The sequence below is a fragment of the Musca autumnalis genome, unplaced genomic scaffold (genome assembly GCF_047663935.1).
Source record: "Musca autumnalis isolate F117 unplaced genomic scaffold, ASM4766393v1 scaffold_2, whole genome shotgun sequence".
NCBI lineage: Eukaryota > Metazoa > Arthropoda > Insecta > Diptera > Muscidae > Musca > Musca autumnalis.
Genome location: NW_027411755.1, coordinates 96244543 through 96266223, shown reverse-complemented (window position 1 = coordinate 96266223; position 21681 = coordinate 96244543). Strand labels below are relative to the sequence as shown.

Sequence of the window (21681 nt, the reverse complement as noted above, 5' to 3'; positions counted from 1 at the left end):
TAGTTTCGGAAGCAGCCAAACTTCCTCATCAGTTCTCTTAACCGCTGACTCTGTATCAATAAACAGGTCAATAAGAGTGACCAGAAAATTAAACAGAACGAGAAATTTTCTGTATCCTCCTAAATCTGTTCACCGCACAATTGAGTCAGAATAATCAAAATCATATACCCACTACTGTTTTTATGCTGTCTTTGCATCGCAAAGAAGACAAGCATAAGTAGTGTTGTTTGCAGTAAGCAGAGATCACAACAAAATGTTGTTTTTGCTTTATGCGTAGTCAACAAGTAAGGCCGTGCTGATTGCCTGTTATTGTTGTTGGCTTTGTATTGTTGGACTGCAAAATAATACTTGTTGTGTATTTATTTCAGCTAAAGTCCATACTTTGTTGCTTCAAAATTTGAAGAAACAAAATGTTTAACAGTGGGTATTGAAATTGATTACTACGAGCGGAGGCAGAGAATACTATAGTTTCGGAAGCAGCCAAACTTCCTCATCAGTTCTCTTAACCGCTGCCTCTGTATCAATAAACAGGTCAATAAGAGTGACCAGAAAATTAAACAGAACGAGAAATTTTCTGTATCCTCCTAAATCTGTTCACCGCACAATTGAGTCAGAATAATCAAAATCATATACCCACTACTGTTTTTATGCTGTCTTTGCATCGCAAAGAAGACAAGCATAAGTAGTGTTGTTTGCAGTAAGCAGAGATCACAACAAAATGTTGTTTTTGCTTTATGCGTAGTCAAGAAGTAAGGCCGTGCTGATTGCCTGTTATTGTTGTTGGCTTTGTATTGTTGGACTGCAAAATAATACTTGTTGTGTATTTATTTCAGCTAAAGTCCATACTTTGTTGCTTCAAAATTTGAAGAAACAAAATGTTTAACAGTGGGTATTGAAATTGATTACTACGAGCGGAGGCAGAGAATACTATAGTTTCGGAAGCAGCCAAACTTCCTCATCAGTTCTCTTAACCGCTGACTCTGTATCAATAAACAGGTCAATAATATGCCATTTAGATATGACACCATTAGCCGGATTTAGCGCATTATCAGGTTTTATTTGCTAAATCCAGCCAAAATCTACCAGATTTCCCATACAAAAATAAATCCTCCTATTGAGTGGATTTGTTTTAAATCTGGCATAAATCCTCGTATACAACTCTGTTTTTAGCAACATGTTGCTAGAAAGTACAAAAAGTTGCAAGCTGGCACAAGAAACAAGGTAGATGCATCGGTGAATTGCTACACTAAAAATAATTTAAAATGTAAAAATTTGTAAACAAGGCGGAAAAATTAAATTTGTTTTGATGTACAAAGTTGATTTTAATCAACCAAGACTAATATTTATGATGTCTAAACGATAAAATAATTCGTTTATTTATTTTAGATGGGCAAACTGCGATAAAATAATAATTTATTTGCTCTTTAGTTAGCATTAGTGGCATAATGTTCTAACATTTTCAGTATTAAACTATACATTTGTAATTTGACGAATGTTTTTTGAGACGAATTCAATTTACAAAAAATTCTTTTGACGTTTCACATTCGTTCAGATGGGCTGATGCATCTACCTTGGTAATTGTGCTATGAACAAAAATCAGCTGACTGTCATTTAAATCCTCCAAAATGTATATCTAAATGTAATAAGATTTGTACTGGATTTATTAAATCCAGTCGAGGATTTATGGCTAGTCTAAATGAGCTATAAGAGTGACCAGAAAATTAAACAGAACGAGAAATTTTCTGTATCCTCCTAAATCTGTTCACCGCACAATTGAGTCAGAATAATCAAAATCATATACCCACTACTGTTTTTATGCTGTCTTTGCATCGCAAAGAAGACAAGCATAAGTAGTGTTGTTTGCACTAAGCAGAGATCACAACAAAATGTTGTTTTTGCTTTATGCGTAGTCAACAAGTAAGGCCGTGCTGATTGCCTGTTATTGTTGTTGGCTTTGTATTGTTGGACTGCAAAATAATACTTGTTGTGTATTTATTTCAGCTAAAGTCCATACTTTGTTGCTTCAAAATTTGAAGAAACAAAATGTTTAACAGTGGGTATTGAAATTGATTACTACGAGCGGAGGCAGAGAATACTATAGTTTCGGAAGCAGCCAAACTTCCTCATCAGTTCTCTTAACCGCTGACTCTGTATCAATAAACAGGTCAATAAGAGTGACCAGAAAATTAAACAGAACGAGAAATTTTCTGTATCCTCCTAAATCTGTTCACCGCACAATTGAGTCAGAATAATCAAAATCATATACCCACTACTGTTTTTATGCTGTCTTTGCATCGCAAAGAAGACAAGCATAAGTAGTGTTGTTTGCAGTAAGCAGAGATCACAACAAAATGTTGTTTTTGCTTTATGCGTAGTCAACAAGTAAGGCCGTGCTGATTGCCTGTTATTGTTGTTGGCTTTGTATTGTTGGACTGCAAAATAATACTTGTTGTATATTTATTTCAGCTAAAGTCCATACTTTGTTGCTTCAAAATTTGAAGAAACAAAATGTTTAACAGTGGGTATTGAAATTGATTACTACGAGCGGAGGCAGAGAATACTATAGTTTCGGAAGCAGCCAAACTTCCTCATCAGTTCTCTTAACCGCTGACTCTGTATCAATAAACAGGTCAATAAGAGTGACCAGAAAATTAAACAGAACGAGAAATTTTCTGTATCCTCCTAAATCTGTTCACCGCACAATTGAGTCAGAATAATCAAAATCATATACCCACTACTGTTTTTATGCTGTCTTTGCATCGCAAAGAAGACAAGCATAAGTAGTGTTGTTTGCAGTAAGCAGAGATCACAACAAAATGTTGTTTTTGCTTTATGCGTAGTCAACAAGTAAGGCCGTGCTGATTGCCTGTTATTGTTGTTGGCTTTGTATTGTTGGACTGCAAAATAATACTTGTTGTGTATTTATTTCAGCTAAAGTCCATACTTTGTTGCTTCAAAATTTGAAGAAACAAAATGTTTAACAGTGGGTATTGAAATTGATTACTACGAGCGGAGGCAGAGAATACTATAGTTTCGGAAGCAGCCAAACTTCCTCATCAGTTCTCTTAACCGCTGACTCTGTATCAATAAACAGGTCAATAAGAGTGACCAGAAAATTAAACAGAACGAGAAATTTTCTGTATCCTCCTAAATCTGTTCACCGCACAATTGAGTCAGAATAATCAAAATCATATACCCACTACTGTTTTTATGCTGTCTTTGCATCGCAAAGAAGACAAGCATAAGTAGTGTTGTTTGCAGTAAGCAGAGATCACAACAAAATGTTGTTTTTGCTTTATGCGTAGTCAACAAGTAAGGCCGTGCTGATTGTATTTATTTCAGCTAAAGTCCATACTTTGTTGCTTCAAAATTTGAAGAAACAAAGATTTAGGAGGATACGAAAATTTCTCGTTCTGTTTAATTTTCTGGTCACTCTTATTGACCTGTTTATTGATACAGAGTCAGCGGTTAAGAGAACTGATGAGGAAGTTTGGCTGCTTCCGAAACTATAGTATTCTCTGCCTCCGCTCGTAGTAATCAATTTCAATACCCACTGTTAAACATTTTGTTTCTTCAAATTTTGAAGCAACAAAGTATGGACTTTAGCTGAAATAAATACACAACAAGTATTATTTTGCAGTCCAACAATACAAAGCCAACAACAATAACAGGCAATCAGCACGGCCTTACTTGTTGACTACGCATAAAGCAAAAACAACATTTTGTTGTGATCTCTGCTTACTGCAAACAACACTACTTATGCTTGTCTTCTTTGCGATGCAAAGACAGCATAAAAACAGTAGTGGGTATATGATTTTGATTATTCTGACTCAATTGTGCGGTGAACAGATTTAGGAGGATACAGAAAATTTCTCGTTCTGTTTAATTTTCTGGTCACTCTTATTGACCTGTTTATTGATACAGAGTCAGCTGTTAAGAGAACTGATGAGGAAGTTTGGCTGCTTCCGAAACTATAGTATTCTCTGCCTCCGCTCGTAGTAATCAATTTCAATACCCACTGTTAAACATTTTGTTTCTTCAAATGTTGAAGCAACAAAGTATGGACTTTAGCTGAAATAAATACACAACAAGTATTATTTTGCAGTCCAACAATACAAAGCCAACAACAATAACAGGCAATCAGCACGGCCTTACTTGTTGACTACGCATAAAGCAAAAACAACATTTTGTTGTGATCTCTGCTTACTGCAAACAACACTACATATGCTTGTCTTCTTTGCGATGCAAAGACAGCATAAAAACAGTAGTGAGTATATGATTTTGATTATTCTGACTCAATTGTGCGGTGAACAGATTTAGGAGGATACAGAAAATTTCTCGTTCTGTTTAATTTTCTGGTCACTCTTATTGACCTGTTTATTGATACAGAGTCAGCGGTTAAGAGAACTGATGAGGAAGTTTGGCTGCTTCCGAAACTATAGTATTCTCTGCCTCCGCTCGTAGTAATCAATTTCAATACCCACTGTTAAACATTTTGTTTCTTCAAATTTTGAAGCAACAAAGTATGGACTTTAGCTGAAATAAATACACAACAAGTATTATTTTGCAGTCCAACAATACAAAGCCAACAACAATAACAGGCAATCAGCACGGCCTTACTTGTTGACTACGCATAAAGCAAAAACAACATTTTGTTGTGATCTCTGCTTACTGCAAACAACACTACTTATGCTTGTCTTCTTTGCGATGCAAAGACAGCATAAAAACAGTAGTGGGTATATGATTTTGATTATTCTGACTCAATTGTGCGGTGAACAGATTTAGGAGGATACAGAAAATTTCTCGTTCTGTTTAATTTTCTGGTCACTCTTATTGACCTGTTTATTGATACAGAGTCAGCGGTTAAGAGAACTGATGAGGAAGTTTGGCTGCTTCCGAAACTATAGTATTCTCTGCCTCCGCTCGTAGTAATCAATTTCAATACCCACTGTTAAACATTTTGTTTCTTCAAATTTTGAAGCAACAAAGTATGGACTTTAGCTGAAATAAATACACAACAAGTATTATTTTGCAGTCCAACAATACAAAGCCAACAACAATAACAGGCAATCAGCACGGCCTTACTTGTTGACTACGCATAAAGCAAAAACAACATTTTGTTGTGATCTCTGCTTACTGCAAACAACACTACCTATGCTTGTCTTCTTTGCGATGCAAAGACAGCATAAAAACAGTAGTGGGTATATGCTCTCTGCTTATTGACCTGTTTATTGATACAGAGTCAGCGGTTAAGAGAACTGATGAGGAAGTTTGGCTGCTTCCGAAACTATAGTATTCTCTGCCTCCGCTCGTAGTAATCAATTTCAATACCCACTGTTAAACATTTTGTTTCTTCAAATTTTGAAGCAACAAAGTATGGACTTTAGCTGAAATAAATACACAACAAGTATTATTTTGCAGTCCAACAATACAAAGCCAACAACAATAACAGGCAATCAGCACGGCCTTACTTGTTGACTACGCATAAAGCAAAAACAACATTTTGTTGTGATCTCTGCTTACTGCAAACAACACTACTTATGCTTGTCTTCTTTGCGATGCAAAGACAGCATAAAAACAGTAGTGGGTATATGATTTTGATTATTCTGACTCAATTGTGCGGTGAACAGATTTAGGAGGATACAGAAAATTTCTCGTTCTGTTTAATTTTCTGGTCACTCTTATTGACCTGTTTATTGATACAGAGTCAGCGGTTAAGAGAACTGATGAGGAAGTTTGGCTGCTTCCGAAACTATAGTATTCTCTGCCTCCGCTCGTAGTAATCAATTTCAATACCCACTGTTAAACATTTTGTTTCTTCAAATTTTGAAGCAACAAAGTATGGACTTTAGCTCAAATAAATATACAACAAGTATTATTTTGCAGTCCAACAATACAAAGCCAACAACAATAACAGGCAATCAGCACGGCCTTACTTGTTGACTACGCATAAAGCAAAAACAACATTTTGTTGTGATCTCTGCTTACTGCAAACAACACTACTTATGCTTGTCTTCTTTGCGATGCAAAGACAGCATAAAAACAGTAGTGGGTATATGATTTTGATTATTCTGACTCAATTGTGCGGTGAACAGATTTAGGAGGATACAGAAAATTTCTCGTTCTGTTTAATTTTCTGGTCACTCTTATTGACCTGTTTATTGATACAGAGTCAGCGGTTAAGAGAACTGATGAGGAAGTTTGGCTGCTTCCGAAACTATAGTATTCTCTGCCTCCGCTCGTAGTAATCAATTTCAATACCCACTGTTAAACATTTTGTTTCTTCAAATTTTGAAGCAACAAAGTATGGACTTTAGCTGAAATAAATACACAACAAGTATTATTTTGCAGTCCAACAATACAAAGCCAACAACAATAACAGGCAATCAGCACGGCCTTACTTGTTGACTACGCATAAAGCAAAAACAACATTTTGTTGTGATCTCTGCTTAGTGCAAACAACACTACTTATGCTTGTCTTCTTTGCGATGCAAAGACAGCATAAAAACAGTAGTGGGTATATGATTTTGATTATTCTGACTCATTTGTGCGGTGAACAGATTTAGGAGGATACAGAAAATTTCTCGTTCTGTTTAATTTTCTGGTCACTCTTATTGACCTGTTTATTGATACAGAGTCAGCGGTTAAGAGAACTGATGAGGAAGTTTGGCTGCTTCCGAAACTATAGTATTCTCTGCCTCCGCTCGTAGTAATCAATTTCAATACCCACTGTTAAACATTTTGTTTCTTCAAATTTTGAAGCAACAAAGTATGGACTTTAGCTGAAATAAATACACAACAAGTATTATTTTGCAGTCCAACAATACAAAGCCAACAACAATAACAGGCAATCAGCACGGCCTTACTTGTTGACTACGCATAAAGCAAAAACAACATTTTGTTGTGATCTCTGCTTACTGCAAACAACACTACCTATGCTTGTCTTCTTTGCGATGCAAAGACAGCATAAAAACAGTAGTGGGTATATGATTTTGATTATTCTGACTCATTTGTGCGGTGAACAGATTTAGGAGGATACAGAAAATTTCTCGTTCTGTTTAATTTTCTGGTCACTCTTATTGACCTGTTTATTGATACAGAGTCAGCGGTTAAGAGAACTGATGAGGAAGTTTGGCTGCTTCCGAAACTATAGTATTCTCTGCCTCCGCTCGTAGTAATCAATTTCAATACCCACTGTTAAACATTTTGTTTCTTCAAATTTTGAAGCAACAAAGTATGGACTTTAGCTGAAATAAATACACAACAAGTATTATTTTGCAGTCCAACAATACAAAGCCAACAACAATAACAGGCAATCAGCACGGCCTTACTTGTTGACTACGCATAAAGCAAAAACAACATTTTGTTGTGATCTCTGCTTACTGCAAACAACACTACTTATGCTTGTCTTCTTTGCGATGCAAAGACAGCATAAAAACAGTAGTGGGTATATGATTTTGATTATTCTGACTCAATTGTGCGGTGAACAGATTTAGGAGGATACAGAAAATTTCTCGTTCTGTTTAATTTTCTGGTCACTCTTATTGACCTGTTTATTGATACAGAGTCAGCGGTTAAGAGAACTGATGAGGAAGTTTGGCTGCTTCCGAAACTATAGTATTCTCTGCCTCCGCTCGTAGTAATCAATTTCAATACCCACTGTTAAACATTTTGTTTCTTCAAATTTTGAAGCAACAAAGTATGGACTTTAGCTGAAATAAATACACAACAAATATTTTACTTTATTTGAAAATGTTGCCTATTAGGGCGAAAATCTATTTTAATATTAATTTTAATTCATTTCTCGTTGGAGTCGAGCTTAATGACCGATGATGTTTGCAAGTGAAAAAGGAAAGCCGAAGATTCGAACCCCCACAACTACCATTATGTGACATATTTCGCCTTATGTAGAGACTCATCAGACATATCGGCCGTGGAATGGCAGCGCTATCCATCAAACATTTCCTTTTTCAAACGCAATTTTGTTTTTACAAAGATGGACATTTGTACATTCATTGTATGGCTTCAATGACAAACGCTTACATTTTGTTCATACATATTTTAATTTACTTATGCCCGTAATTTCAACGTCTGGGTAAACGGGTAGGTAGCTACCTATTAGTTATCTTTACCTACGCGTTTGGTAATTTCTACATGCGATTTACCGAGGCGTGTAAATTTTGAAATCATGTAATAATATTGGTGACTTTCATTCATGATTTCGCAAAATCATTGCCACTTAGAAGTGTTTTACAACTTTTAACACATTGGCAACGATTAACCAGGTAAAATCCTTGGTGTAAGTAACACGGCCGTTTTTGACTCGGTAACGTTACCTATGCGGGAGATATGTATCTGTGAACTCATAGATAACTACGCGTTGAAATTACGGGCATTAAGGGACTGACATAATGTGGTTTTGGAGCCATCTGGGTACAGATGACAACTTGGTGATGAACTCGACTCCTTGCTATGTCGCTCACAGTTTTCAAGTTATTTACCATATTTTACCCCTCCTGGTAATTGATGTTCTGTGGTCAAATTGCAGGATCTTTTTCAAGAAATTCAAGTTTAATCTCTTGAATAACAATTAAGTCTCACTTGTAATTATGCCTGCTAAACCTTTTTCTAGGAATTTCGGCAGTTGATTTTTGTAAGTTTGGATCGATTATTTCTGGAGAAATTTCTATCTTTGCTTTGTTAAGATTTGTGTCGTCTTTTGGATCTTTACGGTGTTTTGTACTATCAGATCAAACAATAAGTTCAGGACTAAGGTACCACATATGATTTATCATTTTGTTATTTCCTTTATCTGATACATACTTGTTTGTGAATGCCTTTCGTATTAAGTAAATCTTCAATACGGTTTAGGTCTTGTTTTGGACCTAAAAATATTTCTGAATATCATTTTCACTATTTTTTGTATTAAACTCAATCTATTGTCTTTATTTCTTTTTAACCTATTGATAATGTTTACCCAATATATCCTATATTATGTCTATATAAACATTATCTTGTTCATTATACGTTTTGTAAAATCAATAACTCAAACTCTCACTTATAACACTCAGTTGTTGTCGTGTGGCATACCAAATAAATAAATAGAATAGAAAAAAACATTATTGGGGCGTCCAGTCTCAAACGATTTAAACACAAGGTGCTTTTACGGCCACTTGTTCTTGGGAAGTGGGCTGGGCAGTAGTTTTAAAACACTCTCGCCTACTTCGAACTTGCAGTCAAAAATCCAAACTTGCAGTCAAAAATCCCTCTCAACAATTTTCTAACAAGTTTGTACGGTGGTACAGAAGCTCTCGACCTAATATCTGCTCGAGCTGGAGAGACCCAATTTTTCTAGGCATTTGTACACTGCTAGTTCTTGTTTCTCCCATGAGCTACTGTCAGTTTCAGGAACGCCTAGGGGTTGTTTTTTACCCCCATGTGATACCAGAACAGCAACCTGTTTTTTCATCTCTGTTTTGAGAATATTTGGTAAAAGTTTTCCATGCCAGTGCACGCAAATAGCCTCGTTCCTTGAAGCTGTTGAGTTTATTTTTCACGGTTTATTCTCCGCTGTTCACGGATAAAGCTTCTAGAGATCTTATATTTGTAGGGATCCTCTCCGATAGCTTCTACTGTAGCCATAATGATACTAGTAACGTTCCTATACACCCTACAGGTGTCCAGCACCAATGACAATTGCATAGTTACGATTTTTTTGAAGCCACGTTTGATTGTTTTCGGGACAGATGGTTCTTCAGATTCTACGATACGTTTAGCATCAAAACAAGACCTAGACCTCATTGAAAATGTATTGAAATATGAAAACATTGACACACAAATTTCAGAAAAAGGAAATAACAACATAATTAATAATCTGTGGTATCTTAGTCCTGAACTTGCTGACCTGGCATTGTTTGATCCAACGGTGCAAAACGCCGTAAAGAGGCAAAATACGACAAAAATCTTAACAAAGCAAAGATTAAAATTTCTTCAGAAATATTCGATCCAAACTTCCAAAGGAGCAACTGCCGAAAATCCTAGAAAAAGGTCTGGCATAATTCTTGTTGTTCAAGAGATTAAACATTAACTCCGAATTTCCAGAAGGCGCAACTGGTGGTAAACAACTTGAAAGTTGCGAACTACATAACAGAGCGTTCTTCAAGTAGTCAGCTGTACCCAGAAAGCTCCAAAACCACATGATGTCTGACTCTCGAATAAATTTAAATTAGAACAAAATGTAAGAGACATTTGTTTTCATTCCAAAAATTTAAGAAAGAAAATGTTTTTTTAATAGACTCCATTTTCGCACAAAGGCGTACCTAGTCACGTTTTTCGGGACATTGGCTTTAGTATCTCGAATTCAGTAATACTTACGTAATTTGTTGTTGTTTAACAAAAATGATAAGAACAGAATGGTCTGTAATTTAATGCTTAATATGGACAAAAAGCTTTAACCATTCCAGAGAAATGGGTCGCCAAAGTCGCTAAATAGCCAACAAATCGAGATTTTCATAACTTCGAGGCCCCAGTGGCACGTGTTAACATATTCCAACTGTGCTCAAACTTTGACAGTCTTAAAATCAGACCAAACTAAAAACTTTATGCGAGTGCCGCCTTAAAAAATCCGACATCGATTTGTGCCCTTTGAACAAAAATCAGGCCAATGCTACAATTTATGACGAAGAAAATATTGAATTTTACATAGAACGTTTGATATTTTATCAAATTTTATATTTTTGCATAGAATAATAATAAAAAAATTGTATTACAATACCATGCTTTTATACCCTACACCACACTGTCGTAAGATGTCTCGATAACACAATAATCTGCTAAAAAATCGACGTTAAACGGCCAACTATCATAATTTAGAACACTTTGAAGATTTTTGACGATTTTTCTAACATTAATTGACAATTTTACGACTTTTATGACTATTTTCGGCCAAAAACTGTTTGCATATTTTGCATATTTTTTGCATATTCTGCATATTTTTTGCATATTTTGCATATTTTTTGCATATTTTTTGGCATATTTTTTGCATATTTTTTGCATGTTTTTGATATGACCCCAAATATCGAAAAATTGACCCTTAAAACGCCTAGATCCAAAATTTGAGTCCAATCGGATGAGAAATAAAAAACATGCAAAAATCCGATGTCTAATTATCACAAATGCCCCCACAATATCAGAAATTGCAACAGCAATTAATAAATTGAAAAGGAACAAGGCGCCAGGAGAAGACCCCATACCACCCGAATTATTACAAGTGGACCCTACAACATCGGCAAAAATTGTACATACCCACATAAACGAGGCATGGTCCAATGAAAGGCTACCATGCGCATGGACGAAAGGCATTATAATTAAACTGCCAAAGAAAGGTGACCTAAAACTATGTGACAACTGGCGGGGAATCACCCTACTTAACACTGTCTACAAAATAATTGCAATCATTATAAACGAGAGATTGCAGCCTATTGAAGGAACATTACGTGATGAACAGGCCGGGTTCCGCCCACATCGTAGCTGCGTTGATCAGACAAACACCCTGCGTGTAATAATAGGCGAACTCCACTTTATCTCGTTTTTATAGATTTTCGAAAAGCATTCGATTCTATTAAACGAAGTGCAATTTGGTCCGCTTTGCAAAAAAAAAACGGGTGCCGACGAAGATTATAAACATCATAAAGGCATGTATAACAACGCAACATTACAAGTCAAGCACAGCAACACAATAAAGCTGAAAACAGATACAACGTTTGATTAAAGTTTTGCGTTGGGCGTCGAGAAAAAAACAACAACAACAGGGCGACGACGATACCAAAGTCCAGCGTTTATCTGTTTGCCGGCATATACACATAGCCCAGAAAGTCTGCGTTCACCTTACTACTTTTCAAAAACGATGCTAAAACTTTAATAAATAGGTGAATGAGATCAGTTTTTCTTTCATAAATATGTTATTGACACTCTTTACTACCAGAATAAAAAGAAAAATTCCAGAAAATATATTATTTTTACGAAGATAACGGTAAAAAAGTCTTACAACTGCTAAATTAGAGCCCCAAAAAGTCTGCGTTCACTTTGTATGTTGCAATAATACCGTTAGTTTTTTTGAATTTTTTTGCAGTTTTCTCGCATTTTTAATCAATATTGTCACAACTGGTCATTCTGTGAGATCGTTTGCACACTTAACTTAAAAAAGTAAAATATTTCAAAAATGGAAAACAAGGACAAAGAAATTGGCATCGATAAAAGGAAAATTCTAGGTAAATTATGGAAAAAGCTATCGAAATATTGGCGGAACTGTAGGTAGAACATATTAGTCTATACATAGAGTGATAATTAACTATAAAACAAAACGGAAGTTTGAAGTCAATGCCCAGATCTGGACGGTCAAAGCTCAGTTTTGGACGGTCAAAAATATTATCAGAACGGGATAGCCAATATTTCGATAGCTTTTTCCATAATTTACCTAGAATCTTCCTTTTATCGATGCCAATTTCTTTGTCCTTGTTCTCCATTCTTGAAATATTTTACTTTTTTAAGTTAAGTGTGCAAACGACCTCAAAGAATGACCAGTTGTGACAATATTGATTAAAAATGGGAGAAAACTGCGAAAAAAATCAAAAAAACTAACGGTATTATTGCAACATACAAAGTGAACGCAGACTTTTTGGGGCTCTAATTTAGCAGTTGTAACACTTTTGTACCGTTATCTTCGTAATAATAATATATTTTCAGGAATTTTTCTTTTTATTCTGGTAGTAAAGAGTGCCGATAACATATTTATGAAAGAAAAACTGATCTCATTTACCTATTTATTAAAGTTTTAGCATCATTTTTGAAAAGTAGTACGGTGAACGCAGTCTTTCTGGGCTATGTGTATTTCAAATGAATTTGAATTTTTCGGCATCATGCCCAACAGTGTAAAAACGGCCAAAACGACACAAAACTTTACCCAAACGTTGTATCTGTTTACAGCTTAAGCGAGTCTTTCACAACCAACGCCGGGGTGAAACAAGGTTGTCCCTTATCCCCACTGCTCTTTGCGGTCGTTCTCGACGATATCATGGAGAAGATTTCTTCGAAGAAAAGAGGAATCGTTTGGACACTTCATCGTCATCTAGAGGACCTGGACTTTGCAGACGATATTTGCCTCATGTCGCATAAGTTCAACGATGCAGGAGAAAGTAAATGAACTTGTTCTTCGAGCAAAAGAGGTTGGCCTCGAAATAAACACAAAAAAGACGCATGCAATGCGCTTGAATTATTCAATGGACAACCAAATAAAAATAAACAACGAGCCACTACAATATGTGAAATCATTCTGCTACTTAGGATGTTTCATGGAAATTGACGGAGGAGTAGAAGAAGACGTCAACAGTAGGCTAAATAAAGCTAGATCTGCGTTTGGTCGTCTTAACAAAACATGGAGCTCACAACATTTTTCCCTACAAACAAAACTGCGCATATTTAACGCGTGCGTAAAATCTATATTGTTATATGGGAGCGAAACCTGGCTGATTTCAAATTCAACTATCAACAGACTACAAGCATTCATTAACAAATGCTTAAGAAGAATCTGCGGCATCTTTTGGCCAAATAAAACTTCCAATGTAGAACTATGGAATAAAACTAATGAAGAACCCATTAAACGCCAGATCACAAGAAGAAAGTGGAAGTGGATAGGCCACACCCTGCGAAAAAGTCCCGACAGCATTTCTAGAATTGCCTTAGACTGGAACCCCCAAGGCAGTAGACGTCCAGGTCGGCCGAAGAACACTTGGCGCAGAACAGTTTCCATGGAATTAAAAAGAATGAACAAGAAGAAGTTAAATGTATTTGTAACAATAAAATAGAATGGAATTTTCTTGTAAATGCCCTATGTTCCCAAGTGGAATGAATAAAGGAAAAAAAATGTTCAGTGTGTGGACATCCAACCTTATTTCACACCTAGATACCAACAGCACCCCACATTCCAAATTTCAATGTTTAGCATAGCCTTTTTCGTCTTACTCTGTCCTATTTTGTATCTGCCATTGCAACTTAAAGAAGAGAGTGAGAAAACTCATGGGGAGTTTATATTCATGATCGGGCTGTTTGAATGAAGGCTTTTTACAGGAGAAGTTTCGAATATGGATGTTCTGCAATCTAAAATTGATTATACTCTGTCACTGGTCAGTAATTGGATGGTTATTTTTTTTTTTTTTTTTATTTATGCTCATATAAAAACCTAGCCCATAGGGCCATGATCGGTTTGAAAAACCACTATACATTTACTACTCTGAAAAACTTAAATTTAACAATGGGTTAGAAATAAATTGCGGGTAAATACTTCAAAAACTAAATCCCTTTATTTTTCGTCTCACTCTAATGTTTTGGATTTGAGGTATGAAGGTGTGCCAATACAGTTCGTGGATAGTATGGAGATTCTCGGAGTTATTGTTGATAATAAACTAACTTTTGCTTCGCATGTTGATAGAGTTGTTTCTCGCACCAATATGGCATTGAGAAGACTTTATAATTGTGATCTTGTTCTTCCTCAGCATATGAAACATAAATTAGTCCATGCACTTGTACTGTCCAATATTTTATATTGTCTGGAAGTCTACTCTGAATCTAACGATCAAACTATGAGGAGGATTCAAAAAGTTGTTAATAGTGCTGTTAGGTATGTTTATTCTGTGAACCTATCTTCACATATATCGTCTTTCACTGAAAGTTTCTTAGGCTGCCCTTTCAAAAAATTTGTTGATCTTAGATGTCTTTTGATGTTTTACAAATTGTACAGTGTACAGTGAGAATTTCAGTTTTTCACGCTCAACCAGGATAACAAGTCTAATATTACCGCGGTTAGAGGTTCATATGGACAGATCTTTTATTGTTAGAGTGTCTCGTTTATATAATATACCCCCAAGTCAATTAAAACGTTTCAATTTAACACCACGTTCATTTCAGTATAAGCTAATTGTTTCCTTCCGAACTGTTAATCATTAAATTCAAACGTTTGTTTTATACTATTGAAATGGTATATAAATGCTTCCAGTATTTTTCAATTTAAATTTTTCAGCTTGCTTTATTGCTTTAAATAGAAATTTAGCACTTACCCCCCTTAAGGGGCATTTGAGAGTAGTCCCTCCTTCAGAAGCAATGATTTAATGTACAGTTCTATAATGTTATTTTACATATCGTCTGCTCCGTCGGAAAAGGTCGTAAGTCCACTTTTTATGGAAATCGCGTTTTTGGTACAAGATGATAGTACAAGTCAAAACACGTCGTATGATACAAAGAAAATGGCAGTATGTCGCGTTTTTCTATATGTTTTGACCTTGTCGGAAAAGGTCGTAAGTCCACAAAACATACAAATTTGAGTACGAAAAGGTCGTAAGTCCAAAGGAAAATGTATACTTTAAAAGAATACTACAGCTAATGTAGTTCAGAGATAATTTTTAACGTAATCCATGGATGGGGTACAATGTAAAGAACTAGCCTACACCTTTCGATGATAATCGGATGATATTTGGCGGAGCCTGTGGACCAAACTTTTGAACAAAAATGTGATAAATTCTATATTGCAACGAAAATTTACATTTGAAATTTATTTTCCCCTATAAGCGAACTGGTTATGAAAGATGGACTTCTGGCCTTTTCATTGAAACAAATTGGGATGCTGTATGCGTTCAAATACCTCATATATTGAAAAATTAAAAAAAAAACAAAATTTTTACTGTTTTTACTGTCGTATATCTTATTAAAATTACTGGTAATTTGTGGTTTCTCTAGGGACATTTATTCACATAACAAGATTAGTTTGTATTCTGAATTCATGGTGTCAGGGGTATAGTTCCCTATGGTTTTCACGGTGATTTTGAAAGCTCTGCTGATAAACTTCCTGAACGCAGGAAGACATTACATGCTGAAGATTCTACATGGTTTGCAGACAAAAATAAAAAATGCAGAGAGTTGGGGCAGAAATACTTGGGAAGACAAAAAAGGACACTATTTGGGATTACAACGTAGCTAAAAAACGGAATTAATCATGAAATTTAATTGAAGGAAACAGGTCGTAAGAAATGTTGGTGTCGATTTGCAATTTTAACATACCACCAAATAACTGATGATTTGAGGCATGCCGACTGTGTCCACCTTCTTATAATGTACCTTATATACCTGATGAAACTATAGCTACGATATTTGCCTTCAAATCTAAACGCTTGCTTTCCAATAAGACCAAACCTTCGTTATGCATAACATCTGGTATTTCCATTAATTTGTAGCATATTTAAATAGGAGGGAGTGGTCGGGTCTTATTCCTAAAATATATACCCTGGATTGGAGAAACGGAAGTTTTATGTATATATAGCGCATTCAAAAAATAGGGCACAGGTGCAACCCGCTCCTCCGAAATTCAACAAAATATATAGCCTACTTCCACCAAAGGAACATCCCTCTCCGCGCCTTTGAAATTCAAAAAATATAAAGCCTATATAGCCTAGTATATTCTCTGAAATTTTCAAAAAAAAAAATCGGTCCAGCTGTTTTTAAGCCTATGCGGAACATACACACATTGTCTTTTATATATAAGATTTCACCCAAAAGTGTTGGTCCATTAAACCCGCCAATAATTATCTCATCACCATGTTAAAATGCAAGCTTATTCTCTCTTAAGCTCAAATCATTCTTAAAATTTTGCTCCGATCGGAATATTACTGCGATCTACAGGAAAGCTACAAAGTCGGGTAAAAATTGTGGGTTTGGTCCACTTCACACCTTTCGATCATAACCAACATCTAATGGGGTCACCTATTGTCGGAACCCGACCACCACAAAATTTCGTGACGATCGGTCTAAAATTGAGGCCTGGAGTTTAATTAAAATTGTTAATGGATCGACGGACATAATGACAAAATGGCAAGGGGAGGGGATCTACGACGAATTCTTAGCGATGTTACACGAATATTGGACAAAACAAACTTACAATACCCTTTCCACATTGTTTTGTATAGTATAAATATTTTATTTAAAAAACGTCCGTAAATTGTAGGAAAAGGTCGTAAGTCCCTACAAAAATACAAAACTGTACAAGGAAAAGGTCGTAAGTCCAAAGACATCCAATTATCTCCCAAACGCGACGGAATTTTATCAAACAAAGTACAGGTATTGAAGCGGAATAAATAAACGATGAATACTGCCTTTACCACCATAATAAAATCTTTAATACAAAAAGCGCTGGAATGTTTTTTCTTCCTCCTGAAAAATTTATTGAGAGGGACTTACGACCTTTTCCGACGGAGCAGACAATATATATCACCAATATTTTTGAAAATTTAACATAGCTGAAGCCAAGGTTTACCCTTTTAGAACTCGCGACTTGTGATTGTATATTATACAAATTAAATGTTTTTGGTTAAAATGAGATGTTTTTGGACGTGGCAAAAAATATTGGCACCAAAAGTTAATTTGCGTGGAAGCTGTCGCTATATTTATATTCTAAAATATGTAAAAATGGGTTGAAGCCAACGTGTCTTTTTTTGTTTTCTCTTGATTTGTGAATAAACCAAACTTTTCCCGATTTTCCTGTCAAAGTAAAAGTAGAAGCAAACTAAATAAGGATCATCTCACTAATGTATTACTTTCAAAATTTGATCTGTTTCTACCATTAAATGATGCTGACATTTTGAAGCCAGATTTACAGTGTTTTTTGACATTTTCTTCTAACTTCATTCCGCAAACAGGCTTTTCAAAAAATCGTATATAGGATTGTAGAACTCGCGATTCAGAGTTATTTGATATATGTGTCGTGAATGTAGTCTACACAGCTTCATAGAAATCTGCATCCAAATACGGAAATTTTGTGTGAACATTTTTCGAAAAATCATATTTTTCGGGCCTTATTTTTACAATTGTCATTCGAATTCCTCGTACTTGATTGCACATTTTAGTTTTTTACGTTCCGGATCCAATAAATCATTCCCCGTGAAAATCCATCCACTAAAACGCGAGTTACGAGAAATTCCAAAGTAGAAAAATCAGCTAAAAATGTTTTTGAAAATATCGCGTATTTTATCGCGTTTTCTGCGGATCGTTTCCACTGCAATGAAAAAACTAGTGCAGCATCTTCGTTTTAGCTGAAACAGAGATTTGAAAACTTCACTGATAAGGAAACTACATTCATTTTATCCCAAAAAATAGTGTGTGATGCTACATCCACGGTTCTTTATTGATCGCCTTGAAATAGATATGTATCGATGTAGATTTTCATGGTGGACACTGAAATCGGATGCGGACAAAAATTGTATGCACTTTGCGCAAATTAGCGATTTTTTATAGGTTTTTTAATGCTAAGATGCAGCCGATGCTACATCTTAGCGTCCAACTTATATTTCGAAAAATATATACAAATTAAAATATATGGTCTTGATGTACATGAAAATCACATGCGGACAAAATGATTTTGATAATTACGCGATTTACACGTATTTTAAAATGGATATAAATTAAAATGGGTTATGTGACCTCTGTTTCCATTTCAGAAGCCTTGAGATATATCCTCAGCAACCCAATTATCTTCCTCAATAAGAAAGCTTTTATATGAATGTCTATAAAGCAAAATCCGTATATTTTAATGGGAGATTTAAGCAAAATGAAGGAAGTATTCCTGTAGATTTTTCCAAAATTTTATACTACATAATGAATGTGAACAAATATTTTTTCAAACAAAAAATTATTTTTTTAACCAAAATATGTGTTTATTTTGGCTGTGACATCGAAACTATAATACCAATCTGTATGATTTTAGTCTCATTTGATTCGCGGTGAAGTTTTGCTTCCATACGAATTTTTTCGTAATTTTATAGCGGGTAAATGGACCTTTATTTTGGAAAAATTTGACTTACATTCAATAATTTATCAATTTACTACACATTTCGCGAGTACTGAGTAACATTTAACAAATATTATGCAATCTACTAACTCAAGCCACTTCCAGATAACTTTTTAGTAGTAATTGCTCGCGGTAAAATAATTAGCGTTTTTATAATAATTGTTTCTTTAAAACGAAAATAAAACCGCCATAACTTTTGTCCGCATCAACAAAAAACTGGCTCGCGAGCGGAATTTGTTTCTTAACCTATGTACGAAAAACCTTCGATGTAGCGCGAAAAAAAATTTAACATTTTTTTTAAATGGAATATGAAATATTTGACAACATTTGTGATATATATTTTTTAATTCGGTTTAAATTAATTTATTGAAATAGTTTATAAATGATTCTAGCATTTTCTAATATTTCAGCTTGCATTATTTAATTAATATAGATTTAGTTACCTTAACCCTTAAGGGGCATTTGAGAGTAGTCCCTCTGTCAGAAGTTAAGATTTAATGTACATTTCTATAATGTGGTTTATATAATTGTAAGTTAAACCTTTTGTAAGTCTTAGGGTTATTTTAGATTTTTTTTTTCAATAATATAATTATAATCTGAAGAATATTGTATTAGTTTATTGGCCCATAGGCTTTTTAATACAAAATAAAACGCAAATTAAATTAAATTATGTGACCCACCGCCCGTAGCCAAGTCTTAAATCAGAGACCCTTACGTAGTTCAAATAATTCAATTTTATTTCAATTTTAGGTATTAATGAATAAACATATAACTTAAAAATTAACTCATTAGAGTATGCGTCCACGATTAATAGCACTTATTAAAGTCCTTCTTCGGATGTTGGTAACCAGAAAGCCATATTTGTGCATGCTGAAGCCAACAGCATGTACTTTGGATTGAACTGGACACATTGTACTGGTCCAGGATGATCACCATTCAAAACACAAACTTTGTAGCCAGTATCAGCATTCCATACATGAACACGGCCATCAGTACTTCCAGAAAAAATAAACTGAGAATCTGGACTGAAGCTTGCTTCAATTGGTATTCCCTTAGTGTTCGGATAGCCCGTAAAAGTCTGTAGCGGTGTTCCATGGAATGCATCAATCAACCTTATTATAGAACCATTTGTACTTATCAGTATGGTCTTTCCATCTCTGGAGAACTTCAAGCCGGTCCAGTCACATTCTTTCTCTTGATTTAACTTGAATGTAACAAATGGACCTTTGTCAAATGATCTCAAATCATATAGTTTTATACTTTCTGAATTTACACCAGCAGCAAAAATTAACCCCTCTGGATCATATGCCGCAACTGGTCTTCCAGAAAGATGCATCAATCCTTGACAATTTGGCGAACGCAAGTCCCACAGCCGCAAGGTTTTATCTAAAGATCCTGATAGAAACGTATCTTCGACTGGTGAAATGCACAGCGATATTACTTTTTTTGTATGGCCGGGGAAATATCTCAAATATTTGTTATCATGGAGACTTAGGTATCGTATGGTATCATCAACTTTTGTTGAACTATGTATTGCAGTGTTGTTGGCATGCGTAAAATGAATTAGGTCTACGCCATACTTTTTGGAATTCACAGTTCGAGATTGTGTTCCTTTTTCACAATCGTATATAACAATTTGATCATCTTCACTACATGAAATTAAATGTTCTCCATTTGGCGAAAAATCAATGGCATTTATTTTGTCGGTATTTTCTCTAAAAACTTTAGCAACCTTAAAACTCCGTACAACTGGATCTATTAATTTCATTTTCATTTTGCTGCTTTTGTTTTTAATTTAACATGAAGTTGTTGTGTTGCAAAGAAAAACATAATGCCCTGCCATTAGAGCTGACAAAATATCGATAGCACTATCGATATTTTATCAATATCGATAGTTCTTTTTCTATCGATTTTATCCGCCATTAATAGGGTTTTTATTAGAGCTGGCAAACCATCGATATTCCCAACATTAGATATTTTCGATATAATGTTTTAAAATATCGATTGCTATCGATATTATTCTTAAGTTGTCATCACCATTAATTTGGAAATGAAAATGGCGGAAATGTCAATGATTTTCTTGAAATTTTGCACAAGTAGTTCACAGAAATGTGAGGGAGAATAAACAATTGCTTTTATTTTATAAAAAATAAATTTTACTTTACCGAAAAATGTGTACGTGTGACTACGGGCTTACTTTCTCACACACACATAACCGAAAAGTAGCGAAATTTCTATTTATTTCACTGAATTTCAGGTTAGGGGTTTTTATTCCGATAATATCGATAGGTAAAACTATTTATCGATATTGAATTTTGAAATAACAATCGATATTATCGATAGTGCCATCGATTTTTTGCCAGCTCTACAGCACCATGTAATAGGTGCTCTGTTCCAGAACCTGCAAGAAGCTACTATTTTTTACTACGATAACATATTTTCCTTTATGTTATCGGAAAAAATAGTAAAAATTAGTAGATTCTTGCAGTTCTGGAACAGACTAAGGTATTTCCAAGGCATATTCATATAAGGTAGAAGTGACAATCAGCTGTATTCTTACTTTTTTGTAAATTTAGTTTTCAAAATGTAATAGGGTCTACTCATGAAATTTGAAACTTCGAAATCTGCTACCATAAAATACTGACTTTCATCCTAAACGTGTAATAAAAATGACCTACGAGAGTTATGAATGCTTTATATTTACATTTTGCTTCAAATTTGTTCTATTCTAGAGGATTTTCAAAATGCATTTATATTTTTCCTGAAAAAAATTTTGGAACGACTGAAAAAAATTT

General features: G+C 34.8%; 1 protein-coding gene and 1 long non-coding RNA gene across 2 annotated transcripts in view; both read right to left on the bottom strand.

Moving 5' to 3' along the window:
- Positions 1-21681, bottom strand: part of LOC141394323 (uncharacterized) — a 204093-nt gene that overhangs the window by 135406 nt on the left and 47006 nt on the right. The window lies entirely within an intron of this gene.
- On the bottom strand, positions 19603-20741 carry Wdr82 (WD repeat domain 82). The gene has a single exon (XM_073965937.1). It carries the CDS (start codon positions 20658-20660, stop codon positions 19707-19709), a length of 954 nt encoding a protein of 317 aa, XP_073822038.1. The 5' UTR covers positions 20661-20741; the 3' UTR covers positions 19603-19706.

What these genes read in the sequence shown, in the direction of transcription:
- Wdr82 (XM_073965937.1), bottom strand. Translation starts at nt 20,660, where the DNA reads ATGAAAATGAAATTAATAGATCCAGTTGTACGGAGTTTTAAGGTTGCT.